The sequence below is a fragment of the Notechis scutatus genome, chromosome 1 (assembly GCF_049901735.1).
Source record: "Notechis scutatus isolate UNSWTSFEM ecotype Mainland chromosome 1, rNotScu1.2, whole genome shotgun sequence".
Taxonomy (NCBI): Eukaryota; Metazoa; Chordata; class Lepidosauria; order Squamata; family Elapidae; genus Notechis; species Notechis scutatus.
Window position 1 is genome coordinate 82,486,571 of NC_142009.1, and position 12,572 is coordinate 82,499,142.

The window sequence follows — 12,572 nt, forward strand, 5'->3', positions numbered from 1 at the left end:
CCGCCATTTGACGAAAAATCACTTCCGTGACGCCACCGGAAGTGATTTTTCGTCAAAAAAGATGGCGGCGCCCAGCTGACGCCGGAACCGGGCCGCGGCGCCCAGCTGACGCCGGAACCGGGCCGCGGCGTCGAAAAGGTTGGGGATCCCTGAGGTAGAGTATTCCAGACATTGACCACTCTGTTGCTGAAGTCGTATTTCCTGCAATCAAGTTTGGTGCAGTTAACCTTGAGTTTGTATCTATTGTTTGCTCTTGTGTTGTTATGGTTGAAGCTGAAGTATTCATTGACAGGTAGGACATTGCAATGTATGATTTTATATACCATACTTAGATCAGACCGAAGACGGCGTAATTCAAGGTTTTCTAGGTCTAGAATTTCAAGTCTGGTGGCATAAGGTATTCTACAACGAGTAGAGTGGAGAACTCTTCTTGTGAAATATTTCTGGACTTTCTCAACTGTACTAATATCAGATACGTAATGTGGGTTCCAGACTGATGAGCTGTATTCGAGTATTGGTCTAGCAAATGTTTTGTATGCTCTAGTTAGTAGTATGATATTACCAGAGAAAAAGCTACGTAGGATTAGGTTAACAACTCTTAATGCCTTTTTGGCTATGTAGTTAGGACCTATCAGGGGTGGGATGGACCTTGAGTCTTTTAGTTTGTTGTTTACAAAATTGTAAAAAGCGCGGGTGGAATTGGTGCATAGAAGGTTTTCCTCTTGTTTAATGTGATAATTGGTGCATTCAGTCTTTATCTGGTGGCATAAATTTTTGTATTGGCTTTTGAAATTGGCAACGTGACCAGATTTGTTTTTCCGCCAGAGTGATCTCTTTTTGGATTGAAGTTTCCTTATTGTAATGCGTAATCTGTTTTTTTTGTTTTGGGAGTTGTTGTTGGCACATATAGTTTGATGACTCTTTTGACTTCAAGTAAAAATATGTTGTAATGGTCTTCAACAGTATTGCATCCAGTGAATAGAGATTGCCAATCAAGGGATGAGAGATCATTGTCTATAAGATCATAGTTGCCTTTTTTGAAGTTATAATTGGGGATTACATCATTGTGATGATTTTTGTGTGGGCGTATGTTGAGACAAAAGTCAATCATATTGTGGTCACTGCTGGAAAAGGGTTCTTTAGTTTGTATTCCGTAAATTAAATTCAAACTATTGCAGAAGATGAGATCGAGGCAGTTGTTTAGTCTAGTGTTGTTGGTTACTAATTGTTCCAGTCCCAGATTTGTAACAGCATTGTAGAAGGTTGCGTGTATGGGTTCAGTTTTACATTCATTTAGGGTCCAGTCAATATGAGGTAGATTGAAGTCACCAAGAAAGATAAAAGCGTGTGGGCAGGATGCTGCCCATGTTAGTAGTGTATTTAGCTTGTTTACATGTTCGATGTCATAATCAGGTGCTCTGTAACATAGTAAGAATCGAAATGTGATATTTAAGGATAGTTCACAGATGATGGTCTCAGGAAGAGCAAGCTCCTGGGTAACTTGGATGTTTTTTAGATGTAAGGACTTTTTATAGAAGATAGCAACACTACCTCCTCTACGAATTTCACGATCTGATCGGTAAACATGATAGTCTCTTACTGTGGTAATGGAGTCAGGGAGAGATGCGTTCAGCCATGTTTCACAGACAAATATGATGTCGAATTTAGCTATATTTAGTAAGAGGAGAAATTCAGGTATTTTATTTGCAAGGCTTCTTGCATTGAGTAGCTTGCATTTAAGGCCAGCAGTAGTTGGAATTGAGGTAATTAGGGGCATGCGTGCCTAGTCTTGGGTGATGGTGGATTGGTTGAGGTAGGGTTGTGGTTGAAGGTTAAAGCTGAGTTGCGGGTTGTGTGGCTTACTTTTGATACAGTCAGCATGGTAGTCAATGTACAGGTCCTTCTCTCCATTGTCTAGACGTTTTTTGAGTTCAGTGCGGAGTACACGGGAGCGGGCACGTTGCTGTATGGTTAGGTCAGGGCGACAACGGAGGTTCTTATGGTTGGTGTTGGTTTTGGCGAGTGAATTTATAGTGTAAATGAATTTACATTTGCTTGATTCATTTTTGCAAATGACCCTGCAGAAGCGTGGGGCCACAGAGCCATCTCTGTTTTTGAGCTCTCAGCCAATGCAGGAAATGTCAAGTATTTCATCAGGGGAGATGGTTGATGCTTGATAATCACTGATGATATTTCGGACAGTTGCGATGTCATCATTATCATTGATGTCCTCTAGACCAAATAAGATGGTGTTTGGACGTTTCCGTTCACGCTCAATAGCTTCTCTGATGAGGATTGGGATATCATTATTTGTCTGGCTTATGTTTTTTTGTGGATTGGGTTGTGGTTGTTGGGTAGAGATGTGGTTTGTAGCTATTGGATGTTCAGGTTTTTGCGTTGTGTCTTTTTTTTCAAGGTTGGACAATCTTTCTTTTAAGGCATCCAGGGATGCTACTATGGTGTCAAGGGATGTTATTTGTGTTTCAATGATATCAACTCTTTCCAACAGATCCAGTTTGGGTCTGCATGATTTGCAGAGATATGGAAACTCATTGGATGATTCTAGGTATTGAATCATTTGCTCGGGTAATCCCAAGCAGTCATGATGAGCGTATTTGTTACACTGAGAACATTTGATGGAGTTACATGTACTATATTATGTACATGTTCAGATCATTCAAATAAAGCACAGCACTCACTTTGTTTGATCACCTAAGGAACACGAAATTGTTTCCAGTAAGTGTGGGAAGGCAAAAATGATACTTGCTGTATCAAGGTCATGATATTTGCTGTATTAGTTTTAATTAAACATATCTATAGAGTTCTGAGAATCAAGACCAGAGGTGTCAAATTCAAGGCCCAAGGGCCAGATCCAGCCCATGGGATACTTAGATCTGGCCCACAGGGCTGCCCTGGAAACAGCAAAGGACTGGCCCACAGTGCCTCTGCCAGAGAAAATGGAACTTGGGAGGGCTGCAGCAGCCCTCCCAAGCTCTCTTTTCAGCTGTAATGGCCTCCTGCAGCCCTCTTCAGTGAAAATGGAGCTTGTGGCTCTCCCGGGCTCCATCTTCATTGGCAGAGGGCTACAGGAGGCCGTTGCAGTCGAAAACGGAGCCCAGGAGGGTCATGCGTGGGGCTGCAGGATGTCGATCTTACCACAGCCACCACAAGCCATGCCCCCTCAGCCCCCCTGATGTCAAACACAACCCTGATGAAATAAAGTTTGACACCCCTGATCAAGACTGAAGAAGCAAATTAAAGCAGAAATGTAATGTTATTTTGATATTCCCAAAAATTATGGAGTGATGTTTGCTTATTCTGCTTCTGTAAAAAATGGTAGATACTAGTTCAAATGTAGAATGAAATGTTTGTCATTCAGGAAACATAAAAAGAAATGAAAGCTATTCAATCATTTTGATTGAAGTATTTTGCTTTAAATCAAATGTATATATTTGATTATCTGAAGTAGTTTGCTTTAAATCAAATGTATATATTTGCTGAATTAAAGTATCCACTTCCCATATACTTCAGAGGAGAAAAAACAGGAAAAGGTGATTTTTATAGCAATAGCAACAGGACTTAGATTAATATACTGCTTCATAATGCTTCACGTTACTCTCTAAGCAGTTTACAGAATGGAAGGCTGAGTCAACCTTGAATCTATCAGGATCGAACTCTTGGTAGTGGTAGAGTTAGCCTGTAATACTGTATTTTAACCACTGTACCACCAAGGCTCATCAACTCTCTTATCTACTTGTGCTCTCCAGAAAGCTGTTTAGAGACCAGCAGTTTAAGAAATAAACAAGAGTATAAGATGGAGATTGTTGACATCTTCAAACTCTTGGATTTTATATAATTTTTAATTAATTCTGAATCTTTGCTATTTATTTTCATATGCTTGTAGAAATGAAATGGTATATTCCTTTGCTGTATATAAAATTATTTTTATTGCATTATTGCAAAACATTTTTTCAATCTTTACAACCCTATTCACTGCAATCTGCAATCTGCAATGAATATACCATGAAGGAATAAAAATGTAATAAGGGAACTTCTGAAATAGAATGAGAGGAGACTGAGATACTTAAAAATTAAATAAAATTCCCTTTCCCTCTTTCAGCAGCTAAAACCTCCAGATGTCATGCACTTCATGGAAAGGAAACTCAGAATCATAGCTCAGGAATATTATAGCTTTTAACATCATTTAGTTGACTTTATCTATAACTATTTCTTTACATCTTAAACTAGGAAAACAAATCCAGCAAAGTTCTCCAATATAACAAATAAGCGTATGATAAAATAAACAAACTTTTTCCACAGTTGTTGGAACTATGACTCGGATATAAACCTGTACCTAGCAGTGCGTTATTTTCTCAATGCTCGCTTACTTTCCACATAAATAGCTGTTTGAGAGTTTTAGCTAGTATCATTGCCTTGCTGACCAAACTGTTATTCTTCCCAGATTTCAGATAATTGCATGAGACACTATTTAGGGCATGAAATTGTATAAAGAATGAAATGGCAGTGAAGCTTAAAAGGATTTTGCTAAGTATATACTCCACTGTGATCTAATAAGTAGCAGGATGATACATACCCATCTTGCTATTTTATTTCAGGGTAAACAGTGTTATGCCAAATGTAAAGCACGATTAAAATGTACTAGAAAAGAGGTTAAAGGCAGGAAGTAAAAGGGAAAAAAAATCTAATTAAACTAAGTTTACACCAGAGGTTCCCAACCTTTTTCAGTCCATCGCCCCCTTGGTGCTACAAACTCCTCCTCAGTGCCCCCCACCCAGGGGTGGAATTCAAATTTCTTAACAACCAGTTCTGTGGGTGTGGCCTAATTTGTGAGCATGGTTTGATGGTCATGTGACCGGTGAGCGTGGCCAGGTAGCCATGAGACTGGCAAACCAAATACAAGTGGTCCTCGCTTAATGGCCAGTTGTTTAGCAAGTGTTCTAATTTATGACTGACCTCCCCAGAACTACTTGACCTGTTTTGGAGTTTTGACGGCCATGCACACACACACATACACTCCTTTCTAACCCTGCTGGAGCAGGTGGTTGGACTAGATATCTCATTCACTTTCTCCTCCCTTTCTTTCTTTCTTTCTTTCTTTCTTTCTTTCTTTCTTTCTTTCTTTCTTTCTTTCTTTCTTTCTTTCTTTCTTTCTTTCTTTCTTTCTTTCTCTTTCTTTCTTCTTTCTTTCTTTCTTTCTATCCCTTCCTTCCCCCTTCTTTATCTATCCCTTTTCTTCCTTTCTCTCCTTTTTTTCCCTTTTCTCTTTCTTTTCTTTCTTTTCTCTTCCTTCTCTCTCTCTTTCTCTCTCTCCCTCTCTCTTTCTCTCTCTCTTCCCCCCCTCTCTATCCCTTCCCTTCCCCCTTCACTCTCTCCTCGTAAGCTAGGAAACCTACCTGAAACACTCTCTCTCTCTCTCTCTCTCTCTCTAACAAGGTAGTCACCCGGCAGCATCGCTCGTGACGAGTCTCCCAGTCCCAGGGACGGGGCGCGATTGTCTGTTCACACTCGGTCCCACGTTGCCTGGAAAAGCCAGTAGGCAAACTTCCACCCCTCCCTCTTTTTGGGAAAGGGCTATGAACCTCAAGCGAGGCTGCAGCCTCACCCACCGCAGGAGCTGTGGGAGAAGTGAACTACAGGAAAGGTGAACCAGCCCACCCTCACTGGCTCACCTTTCTGTCTGCCACCAGCCGCAGGAGGAAGGTAAAGTTGGGAAAGGTGAGCCAGTCGGGGCAGACCTGCCACTCCTTGGCTCCCCGCCAGCCAGCATGTTGTCAGCTGTTGGGGCTCGGTCACGGCTGCTGAGGGGGAGTGTGGGAGGCAACCAGGAAGCATGAGGCTTACGCTGCCTGCATCGCCCCTTTGCCAGCTGCCCCTCCGAGCATTTTAGCTAAGTGCAAGCCACCACTTTGCAAGCTCCATGGGTGGAAGATCTGTTCTCGCAAGGCTTGACTCGCAGCATTCTCACAGCAGGCTGGCAGGCGGCAGAGGAAAGGGGCAGGCAAGGGATGATGCGGGAGGTATAGCATCATGCTCCCTGGTCTCCCCCCCAATCCTGCCCCTAGCAGCCATGGCCCAGCAGCTGTGGAGAATCCAGATGGGACCCAAGCGGCAACGACCTGGCTTGCCTTCCTCTCGGCCACCAACAAGCCAGGTAAGTGGGATGGGGGGGAATCTGAATTGCACCCTGCGAGGGACCCACCTCCAGCACTCCTCTGCCCCCCCTTGCTTCTTAGCGCCCTCCTAAGACATCCCACTGCCCCTCAGGGGGCGGTACTGCCCACTTTGGGAACCACTGGTTTACAACCTCAGTCACCATACTTTTCATGCCTTTTTGGTTTTATCTTTGCTTTCAGTAGATCAAAAAAAATTAATATATTACCATTTTGTTCCTTAAAAAAAACTTCAATTTTTTAGAGAATCTTTTGCTTCTTATTAACTATACCTTGCTCAGACTTCCCCTTATTTCAACCCCTTTACTCTTCCATCATATTTCATTCAATTTGATCTATCTATTGTTGTTCTTCTACATACACTTGCACTCTCTGTTTCTGCTTACCTACTCAATTTTTATTTCTATACAGTAAAGTTGATAGAAGGACTTTCTTACATACAGCCATCTTTAGTTCTTTCAACCAATATTCATTCTTTAAATAGATTGCATGTTATCCACTATGTTTCTCCTAACATTTATACATCTTAAAATTTCTCCATCCATTTCCCCATTTTGTAAACTTTCCAATAAAATGCAATATTAATTTCAAATTAATTTGTTTAACTTTCATTACCTTGATCTTTAATTTTCAGATTCTTACTACTTGTTGCATTGTATGATCTAACACTTGCTACAAATCATTTATGTTGTCATTCAACAATATGGCATCATCTATATATGAAAGCATATACATGCCCAACCAACACACTTCTAATATTGCAAATTCATACTTTACACATTCATCCATAAGTACATAAACAGCAAGAAACATCATACAACCTTATTTTACTCCCTGTTCATTGTTGGACCATTTGATAAGTATTGTAATTTTTCTCATGAATGCTTTTCTATTATCCTACATCACTTTTGATATTGACCTTAGTATATAGCTCCAAACCATCTGAACAATTAAGGTGAATCCTTTCTAAGTTTCTTTCTCTGACTGTTAATCCACTGGGGGCTCCTCCCTACTTGTCTGATTGTTTCTTAGGCAGCATCTTTTCCCTGTGTCCCCCAAGGTCATCCACACATTCCCCCAAGGTCATTCAATTAGCTTTCTGGCAAGGCAGGACTGAATATATATATTCATTCATATATAAAGCTTCTTTTTCAGAATTGTCTTTACTACATTTTTTAAACTGAGCTATAAATTAAGCTTTTTAATTGCTGTAAAAGAACCACTGAATTCATTTTTTTACCAATTTATCTTGTCATTTAAATCAAACGTATTATCTGTGAAGTGTCTACTATATAATAAAGCAATAGTATAAAAGGTTTTAGCGCTATAAAAATTCACAAATTTTAAAATTAACTTACTTGATCATTCAGTTAGATGAACATTCTGCATAAAGTACAGGAAGCTCCTTGACTTACAACAGTTCATTTAATATCCATTCAAAGTTACAACTGCACTAAAAAAAGCCACTTATGATCATTTTTCACATTTACGACTTCAGTAGCATCCCCAGTCACAAGATCAAAATTCAGATGCTTAGCAACTGACTCATATTTATGACAGTTGCAATGTCCTATGGTCATGTGATCACTTTTGCAACCTTCTGCCCAGAAAAATCAACGAGGAAGCCAGATTCACTTAACTGGGTCACTAACTTAACACCGCAGTGATTTACTTAACAGCGAAGATATGAAAGGTAGTAAAATGGGGCAAAATTCACTTAACAAGTATCTCACTTAGCAACAGAAATTTAAGGTTCAATTGTGATCATAAGTCAAGGACTATCTGTAGCAGAAAATTTAGACATATTTATAGTAACATAGTCATGAATATCTGAAAGTAAAAACAGTAGGTTAAATTGATCAGAATGATTAGAAAATCTACTAAAATGTGGGCTTAACTGGCATTTAAGAGAGAAAAATAAAATGAGAAACAGAGAGACTGCAACAGACCTTCTGTGTTACCTATTTGCCTTTCTAGATCTGCTGCTTCTTCTGGTGTTGCACGAGGCAAGACTCCAGGATCACTGAAACTAGTACGTAGCAAGGTCCCCATAACAAAAAAGAACAGAACTGCTCCAACAGCAGGAATTGCAGGTGTGATCTTCTCAGATAAATACGGGCAACTGTAAAATAAGAAAAATAAAACATTAGGAATAAGGCCATCTTAAAAATAGTAAGTACCCACAACTGATTTTGCAGGGGATGGGGTGAAGAACTACTTCAAAACCATCTATATTAATATTCATTTCAGCAAAAACTCAGAAAATCTGTTCTGATCTCACTTTGCCTTCACTTGTACTGTACCTAAAAAAAAGAACCAGAATATTTTAGATTCTTATACCAAGCTCATATCTGGGACTAAGAACTGTATTCAAGTTAATATGCAATGTTCTGATTCAGCTATTTGCATTAATAAAACAATAAGAGAACTGCAGTAAAGATCAGTTGACGATTACCAAAGAATAAGGAATACAGGTTGTACCACTCTGCACTTACGTGATTTTTATTGGCCAAAATTAATAACTTTTAATACTGTAAGTAGTTTATGAAAGTATAACTAAAATATAACATGCTTATTTTCAATCTCTCCCTCCAGTCCTTTGGCTTTAAAGATTACATCGGGCACAAAAGGTGTTCAGAGCATAAGTAACATTCTTTCATTTAAAAATTAATCTATTACAAGTTCTGAAAATATTAGAATATTCCAAATAATTTGATTCATATTTTAATTTATATTTTTAAAAATATTTTAAAATTAACAACATAGCCAGTATTTTACACAGCATGAAAAGAACTGCAGTAAAGTGTGCAATTAATTATTATATTTACACTACCTATTTCTACATTATTAGACAGAGCACCACTTTGGTTCAGCTATGGTTAAGGCATCAGGCTAGAACCCAGGATATAATGAGTTCTATTCCCATCGTAGGCATGAAAATCCCATTGGAAGATTAAACACACTTATGTTGCCAATGAATTCTCAGCGAATTGGTATGCTTAGTAGGGGGTTGAAATTTTCAGCCCAGCTTTTCTGCCTGTCCAAGTTAAATTCATGAGAAAATCCAATTGAGACTAAACCCATTTATTAGGGTTAGGTCCCATGAAGTTGGAGAGCAATTCATACATCACCAATGAATTCGTAGCACATCAGTATGCTTAGGATAGGGCTGAGATTTTCAGCTCAGCTTGCTCTCTGACTTCATAGGGACCTAACCCTAAGTATGTTTATAGTGCAATGTTATATTCTGATGTATTTAATTTGGACAGGCAAACAAAGGTGGGCTGAAAAATTGAGCCTCCTCCTAAGCATCTGATGCACTATGAATTCATTTTGCTCTCCAAGTTCATGGGGACCTAACCCAAAGTGGGTTTTCCCTCCAATGGGATTTTCCCATGTATTTAACTTGTACACACAAAAAGGCTGGGCTGAAAATCTCAGACCCCTCCTAAGCATACTAATGTGCCTCGATTTCATTGGCAACATCCATTTTATTCTCCAAGTTCATTGGGACTTAACCCTAACTCTAAGTGGGTTCTCCCACCAAAGGGATTTTCTTGTATATATAACCTTGGACAGGTAGACAGGTGGGCTGAAAAGCTCAGTTCCCCCCTAAGCATACCAATGCAGTTTGAATTTCTTGACTACATCCATTTTGCTCTCTGACTTCATGGGGTGCTAATACTAACCCTAAGTGGATTTATTGCTCAATGGGATTTTTATATTTAACTAGCGCATTGGTATGCTTAGGAGCGGGCTGAGATTTTCAGCCAAGCTTTTCTAACTGTCCATATTAAATACATGGGGAAATCTGATTGGATGATAAACTCACTAAAGGTTAGAGTTAGGTTCCCATGAAGTTGGAGAGCAAAATGGATGTCACCAATGAATTCACAGCGCATCAGTATGCTTAGGAAGGGGCTGAGATTTTCAGCCCAGACTTTCTACCTTTCCATATTAAATACATCGGAAAATCCCATTGGATGATAAACCCACTTAGGATTATGGCTAGGAACATACTAAAGCATATGAAAAACATATGAAGAACAGTTGCAAGAACTGGGTATGTCTAATTTAATGAAGGACTAGAGGTCACATGATAGCAGTATTCCAATATTTAAGGGGCTGTCCCAAAGAAGAGGAGATCAACCTATTCTCCAAAGCACCGGAAGGCAGGTCAGGAAGAAACAGATGGAAAGTGATTAAGGAGACAGCCAACATAGAACTAAAGAGAGATTTCCTGACAGAACAATTAATCATTGGAACGACTTGCCTCAGAAGTTGTGGGTGCTCAAATACTGGAGGTTTTTAAGAAGAGCTTGGACAATCATTTGTCTGAAATAATATAGGGATTTCTGCTTGAGCAGGGAATTGAACTAGAAGACCACCAAGGTCGCTTTCAACTCTGTTATTCTGTTATACATTTACAAAATTTCTACCTGTCAATTACAAATTGCCATACTACTTGAATCTTCACATATACTATTCTGATACATTACAACATCCTAGGTTCTTGGGAAGAACTCAATATGTATGAAGGCCAACACCAGCTAAAGAACTGGCAGTTATAATTTCACGTTATTGTGAACAGATAAATAATTAAACACCATCAAACATATGCCTATACCATGTTCTTGGGAAGGACTCGATAGGTGGATGACAATGCCAAATAGTCTTAATAATACAGTAATCAATTTACCAAATATTATCAGATTTAACTTTAAAACTCAAGAGAGATTTGAACCAAGTATTTGAAAACTGTCATTTGTAGTTTTCATTCAATAAGAACTTTAATTTTGTTCATAAGTTACCAGTATAGTTGTGACTAATATTTACAATAAAATCCAAAATATGAAGTGAATGTCTTTAATGTATTAAATTGAGGTATTTAAGTAGTTATCCATTTCCATGGCTGATATAAAATTCATTGGCACTGAAAACTATAGAAGTACAGTAAGAAAAACCGTTTGCTATGTTTATACTGACATTTTAAATTTGATTTTAAAAATATTTTTACAAATGCTTTTTTATCTTGCAGCCAATCATCCCTTTCAATTTAAAAAAATCAAAATTCTGATATTGCCTGTATCAGACATTTTGTCTAACAATAATTAGACAATTGTCTAATACCTGGAAACCAGATCAGGAGATTATTCTTGTCAAATTCTTTTTGCTAAATCTGGTCATCCTCTAAAGGGTTTAGGGCAAAATGCAATTTTTTTCCTGGATATTAAGCATTTGAACTCTCAGCACATTGCTTAGTGTACAAGTCAGTGATTTTGTGTAACAGGAAATGGATAACATGTGCAGAAGATTTATAAATATTTCTGTTTAGATAAACAAGGTTGAGTCCAAAATTAATGAATTAATCACAACAGCAATACATGCCAGATGTTTCTAAACATTCATTTTGGCTACAGTATCCACATGTTAGTTATGCCTAATTCAGGAAAAGGCAAACAAACTGCATCTGTTGAATCCATGATAGGGAAAGGAGGTGAAATAAGAAGTATCAAAGGGGAATTCCTTCCTTCATTTTCTTTCCTTATTTATCTTTCTTGTATACTCCTCTCTGTGTCTCTTTCTCTCTCTCTCTCTCTCTCTCTCTGTGTTAAAGTAATATTATACAGCAAGTATTTTGAACAAACATACATAATGTGCTGCAAACGCGTTTAATATTGAATCATTTTTCCTTACTCCATTTTGTCCTTTGCTGCAATTCCTTCTCATACATTCTCTTATTTGGAAACAAACAGATGTTAAGACCTTCAGATATGCTGATACTCCCTAACTCACCCAAGTATTCCATTAATTGAGTAAATACCAACAGCACTTAGACTTATGTACCACTTCACAGTGTTTTACAACCCTCTCTAAGCGGTTTACAGAGTCAGCATATTGCCCCCAACAATCTGGATCCTCATTTTACCCACCTCGGAAGGATGGAAGGCTGAGTCAATCTTGACTCAGGTGAGGATCAAACCTCAGCATTCAGCAGAATTAGCCTGCAATACTGCATTCAAACCAGTGCCCACCATGGCTTATAAACTTTTATTATGCAAGACTATTGAGTACATCTTGTTTACAGCTATTAACTATATACCATAAAAAGTCTTGTTGTCATAACCTGGGCATCAATCATAGGCACTAATGTTTATTTTAGTTATTTGTAAAATGTATTAGGTGGTCATCTTGCCACACATTAATTCTAGGTGGAGTTTTGAACCAAGCCATCTCAAATAGGCTAACTTACAGAATGTCTCCAAAATCTGGACCCACAATTTTCAAAGGAATGAAATTTGTGAAAGTCCTGGCTGCTGCTAGTCACGTGATCTTTAATTTCAAAGTTCTGTGATCTTTTCCCAAACAGTCTTGCAGTCC

General features: G+C 38.6%; 1 protein-coding gene across 5 annotated transcripts in view; it reads right to left on the reverse strand.

Moving 5' to 3' along the window:
• Positions 1 to 12,572, reverse strand: part of ZDHHC14 (zDHHC palmitoyltransferase 14) — a 63,761-nt gene that overhangs the window by 34,953 nt on the left and 16,236 nt on the right. For 3 of the 5 annotated variants that reach the window (XM_087969605.1, XM_087969598.1, XM_087969628.1), the window contains exon 2: positions 8,141 to 8,313. In XM_087969605.1, coding sequence (XP_087825731.1) covers positions 8,141 to 8,313 — 173 coding nt within the window. The remainder of the gene's footprint in view (positions 1 to 8,140; positions 8,314 to 12,572) is intronic. The other 2 variants (XM_087969622.1, XM_087969614.1) reach the window with 1 other exon arrangement.